Here is a 26,135-nt window from a genome sequence, read left to right as displayed (position 1 = left end):
TCTTCTCGGGAGTTCTGTTGCCAGCATTCATGGCTACTTTTTTGTCTGTGCTGTTGTCTCTGTCAGTTCAAGGATTATTACCACATCAGAAAAGAGTTGCCTTTCTATAATATTAACATCTTTAGAAAATTATTTACCATCATAATTGATTTACACGAAAAACGATCGAGAGTTTTTTTTTCCCATTTTGCTGCCAAATGATTCACGATCTATTTTTTTGGAAAGAAGATGAGAATCATTACTAAACCCGAGGTTCAAAGGTGATCGCTGATTATTTTTTCTTGGTGAAATTATTTTCTTTTTAACGAAAAGAAACCTGGTTCCGTCGTTCGAAAACGATTTTGTGTTTAAAAATCGGTTTCGCCTGTGTGACGTCACCCAGTTCGTGCGTGTTTTCTCTATTGATTGAATCGCTCGGCAAACAATTTTCTATTTTGTTTCTGCCGTCACGCCTTTTTTGTTTTGCATATACTCGTTCAACAAAGCATACATAACGTTTGTCATGCTCATCTATTTATGCATCGGCTATCTCCAAAATTATGGCTGATTTTGTAATTCACTTTTCTATATGGATCGCCCAAAAATTGTTTTTCGCGCCATTTTTCAAACGTGCAATTTTCTTTTTTTTTCCTGAACAACACGATTCAGCTGTACGTATTGTTGTCCCAAACTTTCCAAGTGAACGTAACATATGAGAAGGGGGGGGGGGAGATTCTTGGTAAACCTTTTTTGTTCGCAATTTTTTGTGTTTTTGTAGAAATCGTGTTTGGCGAGAGGAATTCAGTTCACCATGTAGAGCATACACGTTAAAAATAATTCAAAAGATATTTGAGCGATTGTAGTCTCCCTCTGTCGTTCGCAGGTCACGTTATGAAATGATGGAAAGGATTAGTATGAGATAAGGGGGCGTGAAAATCGAAAAAAATGTAGAGAAGTAGATTTCGAACTGCTCCAGCGTTGCCATCGCGTTAAAAGGGAAACAATCCGTAAATTCAACATTTTTCTTTTAACCAACTGGAAAAGCCAAATAGTTTTAAAGTAGGCCAAGGACGTTCAGGTGGTCGAGAACATTACATAATGAGAGGAGGGGGAACGCACACTCCCCGTTGAATTTCAGGTGACACATCCGTTTTTTTTTACCGTGAATTATAGAGCGACCAAACGAATTGACTGGTCAAAATCGAAAACGGGCAGCCATTTTTCACTGTCTCCTTGAAATATTCGCGGTCTTGTGACAATTATTATTACAGCTCTATATGCAGCACTATTTCTTCATATTTGCTGTTCTGTTGTAGTGCACTAGTTCAAAAATGCTATTCATCCTGCTTTTTTTAAAATACGACGTAACAAACCGCAGCCAATTTTTTGCGGTTTTTTGACATTTTGATTGTGGCCTTTCGAAAAACTTTTGTTTCCAGAAAAAAAATGACGAACGCTTATTACGCGTGAGTTAATAACACCCTGGGGCTAACACCTGCGTGTTCAACATGTTTATAAAGTTCGACAGCCTAAAATTTTTTTGTAATTATTGCCCAATCTTTTAATTTTTCTTTAAATTCCCCCTATTCAAAATGATTGACGTTGTCCTCTGCAAAAAAAAAAAGAAAGTAAATTTCAAAATTGAATGAATTTTTTTCGAAGTTGTTTATTGTTGATAAATTACAGTTGGCAAAAAATAGTTTTTCTCGGACATTGATGAGCACAGAGCAACACAATCATTTGTAGAAATAAGAAGAAAATATTTTTAAAAAATGCTCATAAATTTTCTTTTTTTGTGTGTTTCTTGTAGTTCCGTGCGTTATATTACTTTCACCTCTCCCCATTTTCCTCCAGTTTTTATCTTTTCTGTTTGATTTTTTCTAAAAAAGACCTCCGTTTCACTTTGATTGGATAAGGGCTTCTGGGGCTTGATAATCCGAAACCATTGGTTTCCTCGCGGTGGCTTTCCGGTGATTAATTTCATACGATCCCAATTTATCGGGAATCGAATATTTGGCCGATGGTTTGATGTAAGTGTAGCCTTCTTCGTCGACTCCGTAATTATCTTGCGTTTGCGCAACAGATTTGCCAGCCTTAGCTCGAGCGGAATAGAAATCCGCCCGGTAGAGCGGATACATCGGCACAGAGTAATCGGGTTTATGAGCGTAATCGTAGTCGCTTTGCGCAGCCGTCGTGGTCGTTGCTTCGGTCGTCGTCACGGGCGGGTTAGTCATCGGGGCGGCTGTTGTTGTTGTCGTCCGGATGGCCGGTGCATCATCAAATCCGTATTTGTTACGGGTGGGATAAGATTGCTGGGGACGGGCAGGATAACTAGGTCTCTCCGTCGCGTCGTAATACGTGTCTGCCTCTTGTTGTTTTTGAATGGCGGAGTTGTAGCTGATGTAAGCCGGACGATGGGGCTCGTAATTATCGTACGATGAGGGGTAGTTGTGATAGGCCGCGGGCGGTTGTTGCGCTACCACCGGAGCGTAGTCGATGGCGTAAGTGACCGGTGGGATGGATCCTTGCGGGGCCGGGGCTTTGATGTAGTCTGTGTCGGACAACTGATGCTGGTAGTTACTCTTGAAAGTGAAATAGTTGTTTTCGCCCTGGTAGCTGACGTCGGCCATGAAGCCCGAGTCCTTGTCCACTCTATAATTGACCGTCTAAGTCGATCGTTCCCCCAGATTAAAGCGCATGAATAAATAAATAAAAAAAGAATAAAAACAAAGGGATTATTTAATCAGAACGCAGACACGCAATGGAATTCTGTGAAAACAAAATCGTTGCTATTCAACCCTTGGAAGGAAAGAATATTATTAGAAGGGGGGAGTTGCTACAGTTTTTTGTCGTCTTCCATGCTCTGATGGGCAATTTGAAATTGTTTTTAACGCTCGTTCAATCTGATAATAAGCACTGGCGAATGTAATTGTAGTATCTATACCGGCGAGGAGAAAGGAAATAAAATTTCGTTAATAATAATAAAAAGGAAAAAATAGTTGACCAATGTGTAACCTAATTAGTCTCGTATGACTTTCTATCGTAACAACTAAATTTAGTAAAGCAACGGATATTATTGCGTTTATATCCTTTTCCTTTTTGAACATGTCGAAAGGAGGAAAATAAGGTGGGCGGCCACGAAATCAACTGGAAAAATTGAATAGTAAAAAAAAAAAAAACCGTGCGGATCATCACAGCACGAAAAATGCATTCTTCGTTTTTCTTTTGTTTTGCCTTTACCGCGAAAAAGGGAAAATGATTGATTCACACATATAAAAAAAAAGGAGATGTACCTGTATACCTTACTTACCTTTCTGTTTGTGCGACTCTATTTCACGCGCTGTAATCAGCGCCGTGGAAAAAAAATGTTTTTCTTCCCGCGTCCGTTATATTCTTGCTCCCACATAATCGGCAAGGTCGAGGGAACACGAAGATAATTATTAATAAGCCTTCCTTCTTTTGTTTCGAACGGCTTAAATTATAGCGGATCGTACCCAAACTACCCGGGGGTGTCGTTTGTTGTGTGGTCTGATACCCTCGTTAATAAACCAACGCAAGGGATTCCCTTTCGTTCGTTTGTTCAATTGGTCACGTTCCAACATTCGAATGACGTCACACATTATTCTCGTTCTAATGAGGATACGGTAAAGTATATAAAAGAAAAAATGGGAGAAGTTGTTTGCGCAATCCTAGTTAGCCCTGTATATGATTACGCTCTTTAACTAGAGGGCTATTAGAAACATTGCAGTTCACGGGGCAGGATGTCGGTAATTATCGTGATCCAAGTGTCGCCTGACTAAAGATCCTTTTCTTTTTTGGAACACAAAACGTCAGGTGCATCTCTCTTTGAGCTGCTGCTGTGAACGAAGGACAACGTGAACAGCAGGAGGCTCTGTATACTCTCACTCTTGTTGAGCTCCCTTCTTTGTTTTTTGCGATGGGCTGAAAAATTTCTCTTCATTTGTCAATCGATACGCACCTTTAAAATATTGATGTTTTGTATTTTTTCTTTTGGCGCTAAAAAAAAAATTGAAGTGGACCCCCGCCCGTTTGATAGTTTGTTGTTTTTGTAGAGAGTACGTTGTTTGCAATTGCAAAGATGATGTCGCCATACGAGGAAAAGGGAATCATTTGAAACTTATGTAATGAGGAAGAAAGTGAAAAACCATTGAGACGGAATTTATAAACGTACTCTCCTTAGATACCGTGAATTGCGACTCGTTTTTACGCGATTCAACGTTTTTTCTTTTTTTCTGAATCCCAATATAAAAGAAAACACTGTGCGAGCTCTGAAGTTAGAGAAAGGAATACTGGAGAAGAATTTGAACCCTACAAGCACGACTTTTGTGTTTGTGAAACTTGGCGAACCGTGTCTTGTTTTTGAACAATTTTTTCTTTTGAGGCAGAGAATGTAGGACAAGAGGGCTCAACCATCTTGTAAAATAAAGGCCCATTTTTTTTGTTTTGTTTAATCTTAAAAAAGAAATAAAAATGGCGTGAAACTTACCTGGTGGCGGCCACCGGGTAGAAGAACTTGATACAATCCAGTGGTCAAATGGCCGTCGCGGGTCTCCTGTTGACGATAATCATTGCCGGATGGCTCGTCCTTCACTTCCCAACTGTACTGATAGTAGGCCGGCACCTTCACGCCCACCCCGAGAAAAAAAATGCGGGAATTCACAAAAATATTTTTAAATTATTAGGGTGGATGCAATCAAAGTCATCATCATTTTGAAATTTCCAGCAACGAAAATTTTTAATGGCCCCCCAAAAAACCAAAGGTTTTTGACAACTAAAAAAAACGGCGGTTTTCAAAAAATTTTTTTCAAATTTAAAAAGACATCAACTGTTATTACGGAAATCTGAATTTCGCTGATAGTCGAAACTAATTTTTGCGTTGCAAAAAAGAAAGTGAATCCAAGCCAACAGTTTTTGGTTTTCAAAAAGGGCAAAATAACAATAGAAGGTTTTTACCTGGTAATACGTGTCGTAATTAGCTGGTGAATAGTAATCAGCCAAGCATTGCGTAATAATCCAAAAGACGGAGAAGATCACAGTCAACTACCGATGTGGGATAAAAGAACCAAATGAAAGAGAGAAAATAAGAGCACACTTTGTCACGTTATTTCCGAAAAAAGGGGAGTAAGAAGTAGCAGGGAGGGATGAGTAGATTCACCTGGTGTGGTCGTGCCATGTTGAACGGATGTAATAAATTGTGTAGAATTTTCTTTTTTTTTATAATTAAACGAAATAAAATTTTTTTTTGCTCTAAAAAAATAGGTGGAGAGCGGAGGATTGGACACAAGTGACTCTGCGAATTGTGAATCGACAGTAAGACAACCGAACGAATAACGCGCTGCCTTTTATCCTCGCCTTCAAAGAACTCTTACTCTCTATTCCAGAAAGGAAAAGGCCCAGCAGCTGTTTTGATTATACGGAGGCCTCTCGTCTTAACGTACAGCACGAGGCGAAGCATACCTCATGAACCCACCCACACTCTTCAGGGTGGAGGAGGAGGGAACTCGGTGCATGCCCGGAGCACGCAAAATTTGCGGTGTTCTAAACGCATCCAGCGGGTGGAGGAAGGAAGGAAAAGCAGGTCGCCGCTAGATGGCACTACATGTCACCCCCTCTATGCGGTTTAAATACGTTATATATATATAAATAATCTAATAATAATAAATCTTGTTTCTCTCTTTTTTTCCAGTTAGTTTCCCGCGCAGAAAAAAAAAAAACTTTAATTCGAGAAAAATACAAAATCATCGCAGCCTTCAGCTGTCGTGCATTGACGGTTAATGGCTCAATTGGGTGCGCAAAACACCTTAATGTGATGTCCGCACGCGTCGTGCTTGATGGATATTTAGCGGACTTTAGGAATTATAACAGGATACGAACCCAGCGGGTGGCTAGAAGAAAAGAATTGTTCACCCACCGGACGATCCACTTTTCTAAAGGAACAGTGGCCGCACGCACGCGTGAAAATAAACATTCGGCCGCACAACAATTGATGTAGAAGATGGTGGTGATATATTAGCAAGGGCGAATACCATCCACACGTTAAAAAAAAAAGGTAAACTATTTTTATTGTTTTGTTTATTTGTTTATTTTAGTTATTATGTCTTTTCGGGCAGGGAATAAAAGTGGGTCAAGTCCGCGCGTACGGACGTAAAAATGGCCAGTCGGCAGAAATAACAGACAACGATCTTGAACTGTCGAAGAGAACGATTCTCCGGCTACCCATCTCGTGTACATAAATAATAGCAGGTACGATTTCTATAGGTTATATTGCGATGTTCATGCGCGTGCAGAGAGGCGTGTCCGTTCTGCGGGGCTTGACCGGAGTCCCCCGTTGAGGCACTGTGTATCATTATTTCCAGCTGAGAGAAAACACCCCCCTACATAAAACAATGTAATAGGTTTGAGCGAGAACGACATTGGCAGGCAGCATCAGAAAACAAAACAAAAGAAAGTCGTGAAAAAAAAATTAAAAGTAAGACATAAAGCGGTTAAAAGTCCAGACGCGGTCGAATTTTGAATGGAATAATTTTCTCACACCTATCACCCCGTATTTTTAAAACAATAACGCGAGACCTATTGTGTTCAATTAGATAATTTAACAAGCTCGGGAACAAACGGTCTTTTTTTAATTGTCCGATCTCAAGATGATTTGATTTGGGTCAAGTTCTTATATATTTCAGCATTGGCATCCTCTTGTATCCAATCTTTTCCTTTTTATATTTGGGGTTTCCAAAGGGGGGAGTTATATAGAAATCCATGGGGATATTTTCTTTCTGAAAAAAAAAACTACAATATAATCTTATAACACGCGTGAATGGTCAATAGTCCAGACTCCCGGATAAAAACCAATGCTGAGAATCATTACGTGTGTGAATTTTTGTTTCGTTTGGCCGCGTGCCATTTCGACAATAAAGTCACGATCGGCCATCAATGTGTTGCGGTGAATAACGATCATCTAGACTATAAAAATCTATGTTGTATTTTTTTCCTCCATTTCAATGGGAAGGGCGGGGGAATAATTTCCATTGAAAATGGTCAAAACCGACCTGTGAGAAGCCAAACAACAAAAGAAAACAAATTCATATTTTTTCCCCTCTCGTAAAGAGGAGATGTAAGAAAAATAGAGGCGTGTTCTCTTTGCCTGCAGCAGTGACAGTTTGCCCCATAATTTTGCCAAACTGTCATTATTATAACTGACGTCATTATGTAAGCAAAAGTCATTTGGCCAGCTTAGAGGACACGGTCGGAAAAATGCTTAGCCGACATTCAATTTTTTTTTTTTGGTTGATAACCACACACATTCGATAAAGAGAGAGGGGGATCGACTTTAAAGTCTCTGGAACACAAAGAGAGAAGGCCAACGTATTATTATCATTTTTGCCTGCAATTTTAAATTATTTCGAAAGCGGTGCGCAAAGTGTCATAGGTTAAATTCTTATTTTTTATTTTACCTTACAGGGATTGGCTGCCTTCCTCGATGGGCTCTTCGGTCACGCGTTTAATAATTGCGCACATTATGTTACACGGATTAATTGGCCAATAATTGCGGTGCTATGAGCGGGTACGTAGCGTGTCGTACGTTTTGTTTCTTACTATCAAACGTCAAATTCAAAACCCTTAAAAAAAGACATGCTAATTTCTAGATTGATGCGCTGCTGCCGTTCAATTCATCCGCTCGTGTCCTTCCTCGACCACGTTTCAGAAAAATTCAATAGAACAAATGGTGGATGAGAAATGGGCGTACAGTAATTTGTCTCTTTGAGAATTTTCCAGCCATCAGGTAAAAGGCCGAGTGATTTTAATTTAAAAAAAGAAAAAATGCATTGTTTCAACGCCCTACAATTTATCAAATCAAGTTTGGCCAGTAGTTTGTAACAGCACCCTGGTGATGGCACGTCGTTGATCATTCACATGTTGTGTTTTCTTAAAGTCCACGTTCCATCCATCAGGCGGATTGCAAAAGCCTGAAAAGTGAAAAGCTATGTGGGGGGTGGGGAGTGATCAGAAAAATTACTGTGAACTTTTTTACCTGGAACATTGGCAAAGTACCAGTAGAAACTCTACAAACTTTGCTTTCCATGTAGAATATTGAATACGGTAACATCTGTCAGTAGACGAAAAGAAAATGTCGAATATGTAATGTCTTAGTGTTCTCTTGTTCTGCAACAAAATTAATTTCCATTTTCTTCTACTCAGACATTCATAGATTACGGACATCGGTCAAATCACGGACATCGTGCTGTCGGGTGGTCTCTTAATCACGCATGCTGGCCATGGATTCATGCACTTGTCAACAGGTGGCAGTGCAAGATAATTGACACTTGTCTTCTGGTAATGTGAAAAAAAAACGACAACTCATTGCAAGACCATGTCGACCAAAGTCGTCCTATTATCCACTCTTGTCAAGGTAATATTCTAATATCTGGGTTGACATTTGGTTTAATGCATTAACCACATGTCCTTTTTTTAGCGATTGGAGAGATACCAGGGCGAAAGTGCAGTCTTGTACGGCATTAAATCGGTAAAAACTGTAACGGCCGTGACGTTCCTCAACCAACAGAAGGTCGATGAAAACTACGAAAATATACTGCCAGCTGGGCTAGAGAGAATTGGAGCGTTTGGCCGTTGCCTAGACGAAATTAACTCTGATAACTATATAGCTTTGGTCCAAGATGAAAAGTTAAAGTGCTTCATTCAAGATCAAGATGACACTTTCAAGAATGTTTCTTTCAAAACTATTGATGCTATTGACCTAGCAACACTAAGAGTTGAAACCAAGATCTCTGTTCAGCTTTCATCCAAAGAAGACGAGACAGACAAATTCCTTGATAAACTTTTGGACAAGATTAACTCAGATGCAGCTTCATTTGTGTTGGACAAATCAAAAGTTGCACTCTTGTGTAGTGGGGATAAGTCAGTACTGTATGGAGCCCCACAAGATGTCAACGTTGAAGAACTTACAACATACATGCAAGATGAAGACGAAGAGGAAAATATCAAGACCAAGAAAAAATCAGTTGACAAGGATGTTGCACTGCTCTTCAAACTGTATTGGTCAACTGTTTTGGAGGATGCATCTTCAGATGTTCCACAGTGTGCACCACTAATATACCATCAGAGAAGTAAGTTTTTCAGTTGAAGTTTTTAAAAATCTTTATTTGATGCAGTTCTGTCACTTTGTTAGGAAATAGCCATGTCCTGTGTCTCTCATTTGATACAATCTCAGTGGTCCCCTGGTCAGATCCAGCAGAGAACATTGGACCAATCCTTTGTATGGCCATCACCCGCCAACTGAAACTCATGATGGAAGATTTAAAGGAACAACTTCGTCACACCTCAATCCGCAATATTGAAATACCCGAAATATTCCATTTCTATCCCGAATCTTTGCAACATTACGTTACATTGGTGTACCACCCACAGAGGAGCGACCAATCATTAGGTATTTTGAATCATTTTGTAACTGAATGCCAAGGTTATTAAATATTTTCTTTTTTTTTTTTTTTTTTTGTTAGAGGGTTATCGTAAGGATGTTCACCAATGGTTTGATTTACCAATGGACCGTCCAATTTTTAAACGCGGCAATAAACATTGGTTTGCCAGAGATTATGAAAAGAGTCGTCAGCTGATCAACACGCACGTGGGCCTTAACCTGACTGGTAGCAATGTCTCTTTGGTTCAAGGCAGATATGCCTACCATCACTACATGCAAGATAATTTCGATGACAACGGCTGGGGTTGCGCCTACAGGTCGCTGCAGTCTATTATTTCTTGGTTTCGGTAGGTTGTTCTGGTACAAATTCAGTAGTGAACTTGCTAATAATGTTGAATTGCTTTAGCCTTCAAGGATACACCGAACGTACAGTTCCAACCCATCATGAAATCCAACAATGTTTGGTGGATATTGGAGACAAGCCCCCTAGTTTTGTCAAATCCAGACAGTGGATCGGTTCTATGGAAGTATCATTTTGTCTTCAGACGCTTATCGGTACGTTCTTCGATTACCAATGTGAACCTAAATAAGTTTCTTTCCAAATATCGGAATAATCCAGGTGTCGAATCAACTATTCTTAACGTATCGAGTGGTGCGGAAATGAGTTCTAAAGCACAGCAAATATCTGAGCATTTCCGAATGCACGGGACTCCCATCATGATCGGTATGGCGCCATATTTAAATGACATCATTCGGGTTTTTGCGCTCCATGACCTTAATAATTTTCAACATTTTCATTGCAGGCGGTGGCGTTTTGGCTCACACAATTATTGGAATTGATTTTAATCAAGATACGGGTGATGCGCGATTCCTTATATTAGATCCCCATTATACTGGAGGTGAAGACTTGCGAGTTATACAGAATAAAGGCTGGTGTAACTGGAAACCTTCAAGCTTCTGGAAAGCGGATTCCTTTTATAACATGTGCCTACCTCTCAGACCTACATCTTTTTAGGGTGAAAAGCCATGGATATTTATCAACTTTTCCCCCTTGTCCGCGGGAAACGTCAAATGTTATTTGCAGAATGAAGTTTTCATATTGGCTGGGTGCTGTTTTATCTTTTAATAAATTCATGAAGGTGGGGAAGTCTACATTGGTAACAACATAAGTTTAACTAAAAATTTATTTTTTTCCTTTTTACATTTATTTTCTTATCTATAGGTTTTGATTTGGTTAGTTAAACAAACAACTCAAACAGAAGTAAAGGAATGTGATATTTCGGGCATCTTTAGGCGCACTTTTTTTTTTTCAGGTCAGTTCTCCTTTTAAATAGTATAAGAGCATGTATACCAAAGTCACAGTCTGTTTGAGTTTGTTTGAGACAAGCCATAGTTATATAGGTGCTCCCTATCGAACGTCCTTTTGTTGTCTAGGACAGTAGAATTTATCTGGGTAGGTTGAACACAGTACATCCATTGGGATCAATAGCTTTTCGACAAGGCTAAATCTAATATTAAAAAACGTAATCTACGATGGAGAAATTGAGGACATCAAACGTCCCTGCTTTTTCAGAATCAATGACTCGGGATCCAAAAAGATTTGATGTAAAATTGGACGAGAAATACGTGGGAAAAAAATGAATGGTCATGTTTGTTTTTTTAATGGCGAATCCACTAGATGGTGCCTTATTAAAACGACATTTTTATGACTTGGGTGATTCTAGCGAAACATTTGCGGTTGCAAGTTTCGGCTCTGGTTACGTATTTTGTTGTTTTCGTTATTAGTATGTAACAGACCTTGTTGTTTGCGTCGCTTTAACCGAAATCCTATCAGCAAACGTGAACTTCGGGTACGCAGTCTGATGACCTTCGAAGACGAGCTTTGGCGCTGATCACGTTCGCCTATTTTTCTCAAGTTGATAATTTTATTATCAGCTGATGGATTCCGTGCCATCCATTTCGGATGACAAGCGACTGCAAACCTCTAGCTACTTCAGGAAAAATTCCAGTTTATCCTTGATTGTGGGTTTCTTAAAACAATTTCACAGTTTGATATTGTGCCATACAAGACACAAAAGATATCGAGTTCTTTTATGGCGCAAGGATTTTCACATACGATGTTGAAATTCGATGTTTACGGGGTGCCGTGGCATAATTGGACCGAGAAGAAATCCTAAACCTTTAATTGGTTTTTACATTAAGAATCCCCTGGACTGGCGAAAATTTTAATGCCGAGTCATTTGAAGCTTTCGACTGATCTAGCCTTTCCTTTTTTTTCCCGTCTTGATTTGCATCCGTTTAGACATTAACAGTGAGACACAAAAAAGAGTAAACTTGAGAACGGGCAACCGTGGAGCGTCTATTATTGATCCAGCCTCGGGAAACCGGGACTGTTGGCTCGTTCACGTTACCACCCCCACTTTTCCTGCCGTGAAAAGCTGGGCTTGTCTGGTAGTAACTGGAAATGTCTGGTTTTGTCGACGTTGCATCAGCCGGTTCGTGGCTTTCACGTGAGCGTGACTGTAACTTTTTTTTTTTTTTTTTTTTTTTTTTTGCGGGTTACCAATTTCTCTTATATTGCGACAGTCAAGCCGAAATAGGAGCATGAATCGCCTGAGTAAATAGCCAAACGAATTGTAAAGATTTAGAGAAAATATCTACGTACCAGATAATTTCACTATTTTGACGCTTCCTTCTTCTATTTGACAACTGACAGAAAGCAGCTCGTCTGGTGGCAACCCTTTTTATTTTAAAGGGAAAGTTTAAAAATAATAGAACCGGCTGAATAATAGTTAAAACGTGTTGCGACGAGATTGGAGTTATCCGGTTTGATAATAGTTTATTGCTAGGTTTCAAATGAATTCGACGTGGAACTGATTTCTGCAAAATTTGCAATGATGTCGATATGTCAACAAGCAAAAGGCAAGTATAATTTTAACTGTCATCTTCATGCAAAGTAAATAAAGAAGAAAGAATAATAGAAAACAATGTTTTCATTTTCAGTTCAATTCATCAAATGCAGAAGTTGATCGTTCTGCCATACACTTCTCAACGTGCACCGATGAGTCGAGCTATAAACTAGAAAACGGGACCGTGAGCGAGCTTCATTCAACGCGCGACTGTCGTCTGGAGCTGACGTGTTTCCTGTTTTATTGCCGTTCGCAACTGAACGGATAGGTTCAATCATTCAACCATGGTTCACAAGGTAAGCCGTAACTTGTTAAGTTGTTTATATTATGACATCCGGTACAGGCTTTCGCTGTTGTTAAATGCGCCTTATATGGTGATACACGTGTATTTTGAGTTGCGGAAGAATCTGGAAGTATTTTTAGCCGGCTGCGAGGTAACGAATTATGTTAAGGAAAAAATCCCCGATTAGGAAGCGCTTTTATGTTGGATTGTATGCGCTTCGCGTAGTATAGCCGCGGGAGCCGGCAATCGATAGCGGGAAAGTGGGGTATTGCAGCGTGCAGTTTTTTTTTTCTTCTGACGTTCACAATGACCTTTTTATGTAAGCGTGGGTTGACTTTCCCCGAACGCTCGTGTTTGTCGGACGCTTTAAAGAAAATTTTTTATCTATGACAATCTTTTAATTCATTCTCATATTACAGGATCATTACAAAACCGTAAATGACGACGAAGAAGCTCCATGGCTGAAGGAGCCCACGATAAAGATCGTTAACTGTGACCGTAATGCACTCGATTCGGTCATCGTGAAACGTGACGAGAATGTCGAACGCGGCAATTGGTCAAACAAATTGGAATTTATCCTCTCGTGTTTTTCTTATGCTGTGGGACTGGGTACGATATGGCGGTTTCCTTATCTTTGGTAAGCGCAGTGCATGATTCTTGCTCCCTTTTTTTGGTGGCAGGAATAAGCTTCCGTTTCCTTCCATATATATTAGAGCTGAAAAACCCCTACATCATGGTTGATTATATTTCTTGAATTGTTTGTTTGGATTTCAGTTATCGCAATGGCGGTGGAGCTTTCCTAATTCCGTATGCTATCATGTACGTCTTTGCTGGATTACCTCTCTTCTTTTTTGAACTCTCGTTTGGGCAATACGCCAGTGAAGGTAAGCCCTTGCCATTGAAATAATCCACTCACCTGTCAGTTGCAACTAAATGTGTGGTCTTAAATATCCAGGGCCCGTTAGCATATGGAAAGTAGCTCCGTTCTTCCAAGGTAATGCATTTGATTAAAATGGATAAAAGCCACTGACCTTGCTTATTGGCGGGCTGTTAGAGTGGAATCTTACGCAACATTTCTTAAACAGGAATTGGATATGCTATGTTTGTAATATCGTTCTTCATTGGTATCTACTACAACATGGTGGTAGCCTGGTCATTTAGATACTTGTTTGCTTCCATGACGTCTGTCCTTCCTTGGACTTCCTGTAGCAATGTTTGGAATACCAACAGTAAGGTTGAAATTAAAAGAATTTACTTGACCTGAACTGATATCATCTTTTTAATATTCTGTTTAGATTGTCGAGATTTTGATGTTAAAAACTGTACCTTACTGGATGGATTGGTGGATTCCAGTAGAACATGTCACATGAAATCTGAAGTGAGTGATTCTTTCTGGAAAGAATTGGAATTAATGAACACCAACAGCAGGCTTCCCGCAGATGAATACTTCCAGTATGGATAAGCAGAACTTCTCTAAATAAATTATTCGTAGTGATTAATCCTGTATTTATTTTGGAATAGCAAACGCGTCCTGGACATCAGCCCGGGCATCCACGATTTAGGTCCAATTAACTGGGAATTAGCACTTTGTCTGCTTCTTGCCTGGGTGTGTGTCTTTTTCGTGCTCCTACGAGGAATCAAAAGCTTCGGCAAAGTAAAAAAAAAACAAATTGTTTCTATTTATTTGTTTTTGATTAGCCTCGAAATTTAAATTGATTTGTGTGGATCACGTTAGGCAGTCTATTTCACTGCTCTGTTTCCCTACGTGATCCTGACGATTCTGTTGATTCGCTCAGCCACACTACCGGGATTTACGGATGGTATCATGTTTTACCTGACTCCTCAGTGGAGTAAGCTGACCGAAGCAAGTGTGTGGGGGGATGCAGCCATGCAAATATTCTTTTCCCTGTCGCCCTGCTGGGGAGGATTGATCACACTCGCCAGCTACAACCGTTTTCACAACAACTGTTTCAGGTAATCGTTATTATAACCAGTAGAGCATTATATTTGTATGACCGCAATACTAAACGTAACACTTATTCAACAGGGATGCCGTAATTGTGGCAACTGGTAACGTCTTGACAGCGTTCTTTGCCGGCTTTGTAATCTTCGGTATCATTGGTTTCATGGCATTTGAGCTGGGCACCACCGTCGATAAAGTTGCCACCCAAGGTATGTATTTTAAAATTTTGCCCACCTTTCGTTTCACATTAAACAAAAATGATTGTACACAGGAGCTGGACTTGCATTTGCCGTCTATCCCGAAGCAGTAGCTCGATTACCAATCGCTCCGTTATGGTCAATCCTCTTTTTTGTCATGCTGCTTACACTTGGGCTCGGAACGCAATTTACCGTTTTGGAGACGGTAGTTACAACAATCGTTGACATATGGCCTCACAAGCTACGCGGAAAAAATCACAAGTACTTATCAAACTTGTATGTTTTCGTGAATTTTATTATAATTTCACCTTTCAATATCTAGATGGGTGCTGTTGGCCAGCGCAACGATCATGTTTCTTCTTGGTCTTGTAATGTGCACCAATGGAGGTATGTACGTCCTCCAGTTGATTGACACTTACGCAGCTACTTTTTCCGCGTTGATAATCGGAATGGCCGAGGTGTGCGTAATCGCATGGCATTATGGTATCGATCGATTCCTCGATGACATCAAATTAATGCTCGGACATGACGCACCACCGCGTTGGTATTGGAAATTTATCTGGAAATATTTTACGCCTGTTATCATCATCGTAAGTTATTTGGTCTTAGAAATTAATTATAGTTCTTATTTTGATTTTTCTAACTTTGCCCCATGAAAGGCAATTTTGGTTTTCACTCTGGTGGATTTCCGTACACTTACTTATGGCAATTACACTTATCCTTTGGAAGCTACCATCATAGGATTTCTCATTGCGTCGTCTTCTGTGGCCATGGTTCCAATCGTGGCTATCTACAAGGTTTTCCAATTGGATGGGCCCATTCTAGAGGTGACTAACTACAGGTGTTGTGACCTCGAGAATTAATGTTAAAACAAGCATTTCGTTCCGTTATAGCGTATTCGAGTTCTTCTGCAACCAAGCAGTGATTGGGGCCCGGCTTTACAAGTTCATCGTATTGAGGCTGGAGCTCCGACGCACACTGATTCACAAGTGCCGCTGGCTTTACCCAGCTCAAGATGTATGTATTCAAAAGCATTCTATTCTTTCGGTATCATTATTTTACTTAATGAGGCGAAATTTTTCAATTCCAGTCGAAGAGTTAGAATTGGAGTTGGCTACTGTTTTGGAACGCGACTCGGAAAGCGACAATTGGATTAATATGAAATGTACGGGGCCCAATTGAAGCGACCATCCATCTGTCGATACCCCAGCAAATCCGCATTAATAATCGCTTAGCTTAATTATAGATTTCTCGTTAAATTTCACCGCGTGAAAAAGGATTGCATCCACAAGTCACACAATCTCAATTATATGTATAGCCTCTCTCCCTTTATTCTATAATCTGATTGTAAATTTATTTGAAATTCAATTTATTCTTCAACTATGTATGATCGCCAGGCGAAACTCCATGGAACCCTGACGATAATGCATGATGTGATACCTAAACATCCTGAGGCAGTCTTTCTTGCAATTCAGCATAACGTTGTTAGGGGTAGGAATAAGTAATTATGAGTTTAATCTTTAAGTGAAAAAGCTAATACGCGTTTGGTGCATTTTACCTTGAATCAAGGTATCGCATGGCGTCATGTTTTTTAAAATGTTTGTCACTTGTAGATTCAATGGAAAATATCTCGCCGAATATATGTTTAAAAACATTAAAATTGAATGAAGCAAGGGTGGTATGTAAGAATAAAAAAAAGATTGTGCTTTAGCCTTGAAACGTAAAAACAGTGTGAAATTTATATCGTCTGTTTCGGCACTTTGACATCGTTGTAAATGGTAGCTGTTTATTATTAACATTAGCTCTTGAAGGTAAAGCATAGGTTTAGGCAAGATTTCCACTGCTTTCGTTTTCTATAACATATATCCATATATATTTCGTTTTCTATAATATATAGTTCGCATCCTACAACTCCTGGTAATTCCTGGTCAAAATATTGATACTAACTTGGATGGCCCATAAAAGAAAGAAAGAAAAGGTAACTGTTTGAAATTTGAAGATGATAATGTAAACAATTTTAGTGATTTTGTAGGCAAAATGGTGAAAGTCAAATTCCTTTAGTTTAACTGAAGTTATTGATATGTGTAATTGAAAAAAACAGTGATTTTATCTGTTGTGACTGAAGAAGAATAAAAGTTTAAAGCATGTTTGGTTGGAGGCAAGATCCTAGATTTCATTAAAAATACATTAGTCCGATTCGAAATTGATCGCTGATCATGAAAATGGGGTATATTTTTATATTAGTATTCCACTTTTTGAATTGAACGTAAAAAACAGAAGGCTGTGTTTATTTTGTCGGGCTTAAAATTTTTTCCTATTAGAAAATAATAATATTAAATTTAGATAACTATATATGATTCTGACTCAAAATTTAACAACGAACACGAAAACGAAATTTGTTTTTACGTAGAGTTTATTGTTTTGGAGTAATCTAAAATATAAAATTAGCGTATGTGCGAATCGAAACCATACGGATTGCCATAAGTATATGGCAAATATCGTTCAAATGGGTCTTTTACTGAATACGAATAATTATACTCGCCTTACCGAGAAAAGTTTAATCATATGGTCTTGGAAAACTTCAAATAGTGGCGTGTTAGTTTAGATGGTTAGAGTGCTATGCTGGTAACAGGAAGGTTTCAAGTTCGATACTCGTAAAATGCAATATTTGTTTATTATTTATGATTCAATGTAAAGGATTGCAGGAGACTGTCGTCTGCTATGGCTGTCATGGCGGACTAAACGTCCTAACAGCCTTTGCTTCGTTAATTTTTGTCTATTCCATCGTTGTTTTCGTGCGTTTTTAGTATCAAGTAAGTTAAAAATGACCATAACTCTAAGGCTGAGATTATTTTTTAGCTTAGAGTTAGAATAGTTAGATGGCTGCTCGTTAACAAACCATAGGAAAATTGGACTCAGATTGCAACCAAGAAAAAGTGCTTCATCTCTTATGGTCTTGGGAAATTTAATCTTTAGTTTAGTTTTAATTTATTTGTCACTCAATTTCTCTCCAGAGCATAGAAGGCAAATTTAAATACTTGTAAATTTTACCATGGGAGCATTGGTTTCAAATGAGTCTGTCGCAACAGATTGTCAATTGACTCATAAGGTTGTAGTGGGTGGTTTGCAAACTCAAGCTTACTGGGTGTTCTCTTATTATTTGAGATATATGGTAGTTCCACATTAACGTTGAAGCGGACTAATGGAATTAGTAATATTTTCACCTTTTAGTTCCCCATACAACTTATCTGTAGTAGACTTTTCCGCTAGACTTTCAGAATCTTTACTCAATGTAAAAAGCTCAATAACACATTGGTTTGTTAAATGTTATTGTTGCAAGTAGGTTGCCAATAGAAAACTTTGATTGTCATGTAGTGTATTTCTTTCTCTTTGATGAATTTTATTTGTTTTTCGTTTTTTACAAAAGTTTTTCATTGCAGATGGCCATGATTATGCTCTTGTTCTTTCATCTGATTTATTTCCTTTTTTTTGTACAGATTGGTAATGAAAAAGAAATCAGTCCTGTTCCCAACCTAATTTTCTACCCATCGTCATCGTCAGGTTGTTTCGTTGTTGTTTTGCATAAGATTTTTCTAGAACGAAAGGCTATTTCTAAAATGTAGCATCCTTTGTCTTTGGTCAGTTCCATCATTATTGGTCCTTGGATTAGAAAATAATCCAAGAATTCTAAGAAAACACCCTGACTAGTTTTCAAACTTGTGTCTTTTTAATATTTCGCGGAACCATAGTCATAATTTAATCGCTTATCTATCAATGGTGTGTTGTTTTTTGGCTAATTTATTTACATCTGTTATGCAGGTAAAACAGGAAACAAAGTCCTGCTTTTCGCTAATCTTCGCCTTCTCCTCATCGCCGTCTTCGCCTCACCGCCGTCTTCGCCTCACCGCCGTCTTCGCCTCACCGCCGTCTTCGCCTCACCGCCGTCTTCGCTTCACCGCCGTCTTCGCCTCATCGCCGTCTTCGCACCACCGCTGTCTTCTTCGCCTCACCGCTGTCTTTGCCACTTTCGCCGTCTTCCCCGCCGTCTTCCCCGCCGTCGCCTCATCTTCGCCTCTTCGCCATCTACACCGCCGTCGCCTCATCGCCGCCTTCGCCTCTTCGCCATCTACCCCGCCGTCGCCTCATCGCCGTCTTTGCCCCATCGCAGTTTTCGCCTTCACTTCATCGCTGTATTCGCCTTCACAGCCGTCGCCGTTTTTTGCCTGTGGCCTACAACGATGGAACAACCTCAGATCGGGAAAAAACAAATGGCTATCGCGGGTGGCTTCGCGACGGAACTTCTCGGGTATTGTCCTATTTCGTTTTGTTGTATGTTGTATTGTATAGTTAACCTGTTGGCTGCCACGCCGTTTGGTCCCATTTTTTTTTTAGCTTGTAGGGACGGGCCGCGCTGCTCTGCCTCTTGGCCGTATTTGCCTTGGGGTGGAGCAGTCGCATCTGCCCAAGATTGGCCTTCGGGCCCCGTATGCAATGCACCGTTAGGGACTCCTCCTTGTCGGTACGCTGATAGAAACCAGGGTGTGCATTCCCGTAATGGTTTCTATCACCGTGCCACTCCGGGCTTGTCTTAGGACGAGTCCCCCTTGGTCAGCGATCCTTCAGACGTGTTACGTAGTTACTGTAGTTTAAGCAACCTACGGGTTGCATGGCTGGCAGCCAACAGGTTAACTAATTGTATGTGTATTTGTGTATATATGTATTTTTTTGTATATAAAAATGTAGCGTTGTTGTATATAAAATAGTGGTGGAATTGTTGGGTGGAGGAGGGACAATAAAACGAATTTACTTTTAATTTACTTGTTTGTGTATTTTATTCAACATTTATTATTTACGCAGCCATAACATAAACTTAGAATACTTTTACCAACCACATCTTTACATTATCAGACAAACTTTAATTTTACTTTTTACAGTAAAAAAAACGCTTGCAAATACTTACAATGAAAATTTATGAAGTTCTCTTTTTCTTTCTCTTTTCTTGTAAGTGCCAAACAATTACTTTGCAAAGAAAAAAGGAAATCATTCTTCGTCAGCACTAGATCACTTCACTTGGTATTGTTGAGAAAAAAATTTACTGATTTCAATTTTAACTTCCCCACGGTTTGTTTAAAGGATGTAATAATTCATCAAACAAGTATATTACTAGATGTTATATTATCACTGAAACCGCAACACAGGTAATACTCCTTTCCGTCACAGAAGGATCCCACAGCCAGCACAGCGTATTAGGTACATCTCAGAGACCTGCAAGTATACTTACGAAACCAATACTGCTAACAATAAAGATGAAATGAATCCTGACAATCAAATTGTGACAAATATTACAAAGAATGATAGCTTTCTTCAACGAAAACCTTGTATACCTTAGTTGGTCGCATTAGACTGTGAAAAGTGTAACACATGCTTGGTAATCAAGGACACCCTAGTCAAGGTTCTCCTTTAAAGAATTTTCTAAATGTGGTACAATACTTCTGTTAAATAAATTTGAGCTTTAATGCCTCCAAACTTGTATAGATTTGTTTCAAAGTATAAACCTCTCAAAAGGCGAAAACAGGAAAATCTATTTTCAAGACCAACCTGAAATGCAGGAAATCGAAAGAGAAATTTCAGTAATATGAACGTCGGTCACATCCGCCACACCTCCCTCTCCGACGCCATTCGAAATAAAACAAGTGACATCAATTTTACCGTGGGATAGACAAGCAGTTCATAACTTTTCCCCTAGATGTCTATAAAATATTTGAAAATAATTAAACCCCTTCTTCGTTATCCGTCTGCATTGCGCAAGCGCTGTAGGGTACTGGCGCGCTAGCATTGCGTCAAATATTCGGTGTATTTCAAAACAGATTAATTTAATTTAAAAAACTGAAATTTTCCCGGAATCAGTATTCAATTTTCAGTATACCCTGTGATTTTCAACCAATTCCGATGAGTGTCAGTTTTTTCAGAAAAAAATTTAAGCCCGACCGAGAAAAGTCGGGCTTATTAAGTCGGGCTTAAAAATTTTTTGCATATGGGGAGAATTAACTAGAAATGTGACCGGTAGATGGCGAGTAGCAAACAGAAAAAAAGGCCAATCTTGTTTATTTTTACTTCGGTTAAAACGGATCTATATGGCAATCCGTATGGCAATCCGTTTTACATAAAAAAAAAAATGGCGGAAAAAAAAAAAAAAAATCGCACTTTTTTCTCTTTTTTCTACCCGTAGCCATCTATCAGTCGGTTTCGTTATTACAGGCATGTAAGCAATTTGAGTTAATTGTATCCCATTAGCAGTTAATTGAGTAGCGTGGCTGGAGAACAACGCGTGGCTGGAGGAGCAATTGAAAAATGGATAAGATAATAAAACAAAAAAATGGTAAGTATAAACATTATTATATTGGTTTTCAATTATTAATTATTGTTTATTAGATCAAATTATGAAGCTGCAGGCCCAATTATTGGAACAACACAAAATATTAGATAACAGCAAAGCTAAGGATGGTAAGGCCTAATACGTAATGATTCTATTTATTTGCTTTTATTCATTTGTGTGTAGCTCAAATTTTGAGTCTACAAGCTCAGCTAGGGGAAAAGAACAAATTGGAACGGAACAGTTTCCAAACAGTGAATGAGGTTTTTCCAAACTCATCCCTAACTGAACATGAGGATGAGTTGGTATTAGGCCAACACAGTCAGGTACCCTTGCAAAATAAGTATAGAATTTTAACAAACAATTATTTATTGTTTCGTTATTCAGTCTACCACCTGACAGTGTGTTAAAGTTAAATTCTGTTAGTGCTGCACTAAAAGAATTGTTAGTAATAAGTCCATGCAGCGAAGGAAGTGAACAATTGTGGGACCGTATTTGGGCTGAAAATGGGTGTGGTACGGAAACCCAGAAATAGCATGAGTTCAACATAAAACATGAATTAGGTACTTTTCGGTTTTTTGTCTATTGAAAAAGTATTTTTAATGCTATTATTTTGCATTCACAGAATTATAGTGGGGGATAAAGTCAAGTCCGGAAGTGTTACAGGATGGAAGAGTGAGCCTACAGTTGAAAAACACTGAAAGTGCATTACCATTAAGGTGAGGTAAAGTAATAGAGTATGCAAATTGTCTAATCAGTAGTACCATCTTGTGTGAATGAATCCTGTGTAACAGCAATCCTTTATAGTTCTGTCACAGCTAGAAGCCTCAAATAATTCTGCTTCTCTTGCTAAAAAAACTTGTCCTTTACATTCAGAGTGTTGGTGAAGCTGGGTACTTAAATGGCCCTAAAGATGTTTCATTTCGTTGGCATTGCAGCGATGAACATCATACATGGACTCTTTAGGTATGAAAGGAATTTTCTTGAAAATTTTTTGAATTTATGACAAAGCATTTCTCCTCCTTTTTGCCAACCATGTCTAATCTAAAAAAAAAAAATTTATCCAATAGGAAAGGATTTTCATGTACTGGGAACACAACTATCAACAATGCAACATTCTACAGGTGCTAGTTTATCATTCAAGAGCCTTATACAATGATTTTCATCTACAATTTGTATGTCCTTTCCCAAGCTTCTGCCAGAAGTTGAATCTATGAGTCATGTAAGTCACATGAGCAACAATTGAGATGCTTAATGGTGTTTTTCTTTTCTCAATATAGGTTAATAGTAACATTGGATCTGAAAAGATTCTTGGTTGGGGCATGACACTGAATAAATTGTAATGATTGGATGGATGACATGATATTTCTATACTTCATTCGGATTCCCGAGACGGTATTTGATATTAAAAAAATTGAAGTGCATATCTGGGCTCCCTTCTTTTCTGAAGCCCCGTTTCCCCTTGACTCATAATAAGCCCGTAGGGGGTCATGCCCCTACTGTACGGTATATATAAAAACAACATATACCGAGGTTTGGAGGGCTCTGGCCGGAAAGGGGACGTGGGGTGCCGCTTCGTCCGATGATGTGTTCACGGAGGGTGACGTGGCTGCCCACAAATCCGAACTAAAGGTTAATCGCTCCTGTAAAAATGTTCCAAATCTTCAGCTCTTCTTCCGGCTTCTCTTAGCCAATCACCGGGTAATCTCCCCGGTGGGTCAACAAGGCAGTGTCTCCCCCTGCCTGGGTTGACGGCAACTTTTGAAAGGGCTATTGTGCCTTTTTAAAGTTGCAAAAATAATTGTAATGTGCAGAGAATTGTCAATAAATTTTTTTTTATAAAATATTTTTTGCAAAATTCGTTTCTTTCATTGTCTGTATTCGCTGTGTTCACACGTTACACTTTTTATATTTAGCTTGCTTAATTCACCTTTATTGTTTTTGTCACCTTTGATGGTAAGCATTGTTTCCATTGGTTTATCGTTTATCTGTAAGTATTATTTATTACACTCTTTGAATTCTTCAACTTAGATTCAAGGAACAATCTAGATATTTTATGAAGTAATTTTGTATTTTGTTTTACTCGTATGGGAACCGATCCCCAGACATTCAGCGTGCAACGCCGATGCTCTAACATTGAGCCACGAGATATATCTAAATACTTTATTATCGCATATCATATGTTATCGTCTAGGATGTTTATGCAGTCTTTCACAACTATATGTTTATCTTTCTATTTCTTCCATAAGGTTCTTAGTTCTGTGGTAGAGGTTTTATCTGCGATACCTGTTACCCTGGGTTCAAACCTCAGTAGATGTGTAAAAATGAAGGAGAATAATGTAGAAGAGTATATTGCATTTCAGTTTTATTCTAAGTGTAAATGCAAGTCCACAAGTGACTAGAAAAAAAACCCAAATCAAAATCATATGATTCGTGGCTCATTGGTAGAGCATCGGCGAGGTATGCCAAACATCCAGGGTTCGATCCCTGGATAATAATAGAAAGCTTACAGATAAACGATAAACCAATACCCGTCACCTTACCATCAAATGTGATCAAAAACAAATAAAGCAAAGCCAAAAAAAAAAAATTGATAAATGCAATGTGTGAACAAAGCTAACACAGACAATGAAGCGAACGAATTTTGCAAAAAATATTTTATAAAAATAATTTTATTGACAATTCTCTGCACATTACAATTATTTTTGCAACTTTAAAAAGGCACAATAGCCCTTTCAAAAGTTGCCGTCAACCCAGGCAGGGGGAGACACTGCCTTGTTGACCCACCGGGGAGATTACCCGGTGATTGGCTAAGAGAAGCCGGAAGAAGAGCTGAAGATTTGGAACATTTTTACAGGAGCGATTAACCTTTAGTTCGGATTTGTGGGCAGCCACGTCACCCTCCGTGAACACATCATCGGACGAAGCGGCACCCCACGTCCCCTTTCCGGCCAGAGCCCTCCAAACCTCGGTATATGTTGTTTTTATATATACCGTACAGTAGGGGCATGACCCCCTACGGGCTTATTATGAGTCAAGGGGAAACGGGGCTTCAGAAAAGAAGGGAGCCCAGATATGCACTTCAATTTTTTTAATATCAAATACCGTCTGGGGAATCCGAATTAAGTATAGCAATGTCATGTCATCCATCCAATCAATACAATTTATTCAGTGTCTTGCCCCAACCAAGAATCTTTTCAGATCCAATGTTACTATTAACCTATATTGAGAAAAGAAAAACAACACCGTTAAACACATCAATTGTTGATCATGGAACTTACATGACTCATAGATTCAACTTCTGGTGGAAGCTTGGGAAAGGACATACAAATTGCAGATTAACTTCATTGTATAAGGCTCTTGAATGATAAACTAGCACCTGTAGAATGTTGCATTGTTGATAGTTGTGTTCCCAGTACATGAAAATCCTTTCCTATTGGATAATTTTTTTTTGGTAGATAAGATAGAAGAAGTGGTAGTTGGTAGAATAGATTTTTTTTTTGTAGATTAGACATGGTTGGCAAAAAGCAGGAGAAATTCTTCGTCATAAATTCAAAATTATTTGAAGAAAAGTCCTTTCATACCTAAAGAGTCCATGTATGATGTTCATCTCTGCAATAGCAGCAAAATTAAAACATCTTTAGGGCCATTTAAGTACCCAGTTTCCCCAACACTCTGAACGTAAAGGACAAGTTGTTCTTTAGACAGAGAAGCAGAATTATTTGAGGCTTCTAGCTGTGACAGAACTATAAAGGATTGCTGTTGTACTGAACTCATTAACACAAGATGGATGGTACTTCTCATTAGGCAATTTGCATTACTCTATTAATTTACCTCACACCTTACGGTAATGCACTCTCAGTGTTTTTTCATCTGTAGGCTCACTCTTCAATCCTGTAACACTTCCAGACTTGATTTGATCCCCCGTTAAAATCTGTGAATGCAAAATAATAGCATTAAAAATACTTTTTCGATAGACAAAAAACCGAAAAGTACCTAATCCATGTTTCATGTTGAACTTGTGCCATTTCTGGGTTTCCGTACCACACCCATTTTTCGGCCCAAATACAGTCCCACAATTGTTCAGTTCCATCGCTGCATTTACTGATTACGAACAATAATTGAGCCTGCAGGTTCATAATTAGAGCTAAAAAACAATAATTAATAATTGAAAACTAATATAATAATCTTTGTACTTACCATCCTTATCTTTTATTATCTTATCCATTTTAACATATTTTTCTCCAGCCACACGTTAATCTCCATCCACGCTACTCAATTAACTGCGAATGGCATCCAATGGACTGAAATTGCCTACATGCCAGTAATAACGAGTCTGAGCGGTAGATGGCTACGTGTCGGAAAAAAGAAAAAAGTGTGATTTTTTTTTTTTTGGGCGAATTTTTTTTTTTTGGGGGGGGGGGGGGGGGTTAAACGGATTTCCATACTGATCGCCATATCAAATTATATATGTGATTCACGGCTCAGTGGTAGAGCATCGAATTGAAATACCGAATGTCTAGGGTTCAACTCCCTACCGAGTTTTTTTTAAACAGGTATTCTGGGCTGCTTATCACCCGTTTGGCAGTGTTGTTTGATTTCGTCTGCTCCAGTAATCGTGGTGACGTAAGTGATGGAAGGTACAAGTGTTTAAAGCAATTAGGTAGTTTACAATTTACAGTAGAGTAAGAAGGGAAACTAAAGATTCTTTTACCGATTTACTAAGGAACAAATCAAGTGTTCGACCATTCTGATTCTCATTCTACAGGCTTTGCTTTTGTGCCATGTTTAACAATGTTAAAGTGAAACGCAGTGAAGCACAACTTTGTTGTGGCCTTGTGGAAAACAAAGATCCCTTAATCAGAAAAAAAGACTCTTTACTGGAAAGGAACACGCTACTTAACATACGATGTTCTCGTAGGGATGATTATCGTTTTATTTGTCTGGTGACATGTTTTTCTTTATATAAATTTATTATCA

The 26,135-nt window shown here is 38.9% G+C and overlaps 4 protein-coding genes and 1 long non-coding RNA gene across 6 annotated transcripts in view; 3 read left to right on the top strand and 2 right to left on the bottom strand.

The window, feature by feature from the left end:
• Positions 1–1,832: 1,832 nt before the first annotated feature.
• Positions 1,833–5,328, bottom strand: LOC130688872 (uncharacterized). Its single transcript, XM_057511887.2, has 4 exons — positions 5,156–5,328; positions 4,954–5,040; positions 4,487–4,621; positions 1,833–2,645 (listed from the first exon to the last, which is right to left on the bottom strand). Exons 1-4 carry the CDS (start codon positions 5,171–5,173, stop codon positions 1,878–1,880), a joined length of 1,008 nt encoding a protein of 335 aa, XP_057367870.1. The 5' UTR covers positions 5,174–5,328; the 3' UTR covers positions 1,833–1,877.
• A 2,921-nt stretch (positions 5,329–8,249) lies between these two features.
• LOC130688864 (ufm1-specific protease 2-like) lies at positions 8,250–10,582 on the top strand. Its single transcript, XM_057511878.1, has 7 exons — positions 8,250–8,404; positions 8,468–9,119; positions 9,182–9,439; positions 9,513–9,777; positions 9,837–9,985; positions 10,050–10,154; positions 10,234–10,582. Exons 1-7 carry the CDS (start codon positions 8,366–8,368, stop codon positions 10,443–10,445), a joined length of 1,680 nt encoding a protein of 559 aa, XP_057367861.1. The 5' UTR covers positions 8,250–8,365; the 3' UTR covers positions 10,446–10,582.
• Positions 10,583–11,170: 588 nt separating this feature from the next.
• The window catches only part of LOC130688887 (electron transfer flavoprotein subunit beta-like), a 71,063-nt gene continuing 56,098 nt past the window's right edge, over positions 11,171–26,135 (top strand). Inside the window, exon 1 of the mRNA XM_059497051.1 lies at positions 11,171–11,174. The gene's annotated coding sequence lies outside the window, so the exon portion shown is untranslated. The remainder of the gene's footprint in view (positions 11,175–26,135) is intronic.
• Positions 12,405–16,929, top strand: LOC130688911 (sodium- and chloride-dependent glycine transporter 1-like). Of its 2 annotated transcripts, XM_057511928.2 has the most exons (14): positions 12,408–12,635; positions 13,042–13,259; positions 13,397–13,506; positions 13,578–13,616; positions 13,708–13,851; positions 13,918–14,074; positions 14,144–14,276; positions 14,358–14,596; positions 14,670–14,794; positions 14,857–15,043; positions 15,105–15,372; positions 15,442–15,609; positions 15,676–15,799; positions 15,873–16,929. In XM_057511928.2, the coding sequence occupies exons 1-14, from the start codon at positions 12,624–12,626 to the stop codon at positions 15,962–15,964; spliced, it is 2,016 nt and encodes a 671-aa protein (XP_057367911.1). In that variant the 5' UTR covers positions 12,408–12,623; the 3' UTR covers positions 15,965–16,929. The 2 variants fall into 2 exon arrangements, with proteins under 2 accessions (XP_059353028.1, XP_057367911.1); XM_059497045.1 differs by lacking the exons at positions 15,442–15,609; positions 15,676–15,799 and having other exon boundaries at positions 12,405–12,635.
• LOC130688931 (uncharacterized) lies at positions 19,926–20,244 on the bottom strand. The gene is made up of 2 exons (XR_009000591.1): positions 20,167–20,244; positions 19,926–20,100 (listed from the first exon to the last, which is right to left on the bottom strand). It is a non-coding gene; the product is annotated as an uncharacterized LOC130688931 (long non-coding RNA).

The sequence above is a fragment of the Daphnia carinata genome, chromosome 9, assembly GCF_022539665.2.
Source record: "Daphnia carinata strain CSIRO-1 chromosome 9, CSIRO_AGI_Dcar_HiC_V3, whole genome shotgun sequence".
NCBI lineage: Eukaryota > Metazoa > Arthropoda > Branchiopoda > Diplostraca > Daphniidae > Daphnia > Daphnia carinata.
This window is presented reverse-complemented; position numbering and strand designations above follow the sequence as displayed.

What these genes read in the sequence shown, in the direction of transcription:
- LOC130688872 (XM_057511887.2), bottom strand. An exon ending in ATTACGACACGTATTACCAG is followed by an intron (nt 4,622 to 4,953) that starts GTAAAAACCTTC and finishes GTGGGCGTGAAG; the next exon opens with GTGCCGGCCTACTATCAGTA. An exon ending in TACCCGGTGGCCGCCACCAG is followed by an intron (nt 2,646 to 4,486) that starts GTAAGTTTCACG and finishes CGATCGACTTAG; the next exon opens with ACGGTCAATTATAGAGTGGA.
- LOC130688864 (XM_057511878.1), top strand. Translation starts at nt 8,366, where the DNA reads ATGTCGACCAAAGTCGTCCTATTATCCACTCTTGTCAAG. An exon ending in TATTATCCACTCTTGTCAAG is followed by an intron (nt 8,405 to 8,467) that starts GTAATATTCTAA and finishes TCCTTTTTTTAG; the next exon opens with CGATTGGAGAGATACCAGGG. An exon ending in TTGTCTTCAGACGCTTATCG is followed by an intron (nt 9,986 to 10,049) that starts GTACGTTCTTCG and finishes GGAATAATCCAG; the next exon opens with GTGTCGAATCAACTATTCTT.
- LOC130688911 (XM_057511928.2), top strand. An exon ending in CCCGCAGATGAATACTTCCA is followed by an intron (nt 14,075 to 14,143) that starts GTATGGATAAGC and finishes ATTTTGGAATAG; the next exon opens with CAAACGCGTCCTGGACATCA. An exon ending in TGGATGGGCCCATTCTAGAG is followed by an intron (nt 15,610 to 15,675) that starts GTGACTAACTAC and finishes GTTCCGTTATAG; the next exon opens with CGTATTCGAGTTCTTCTGCA.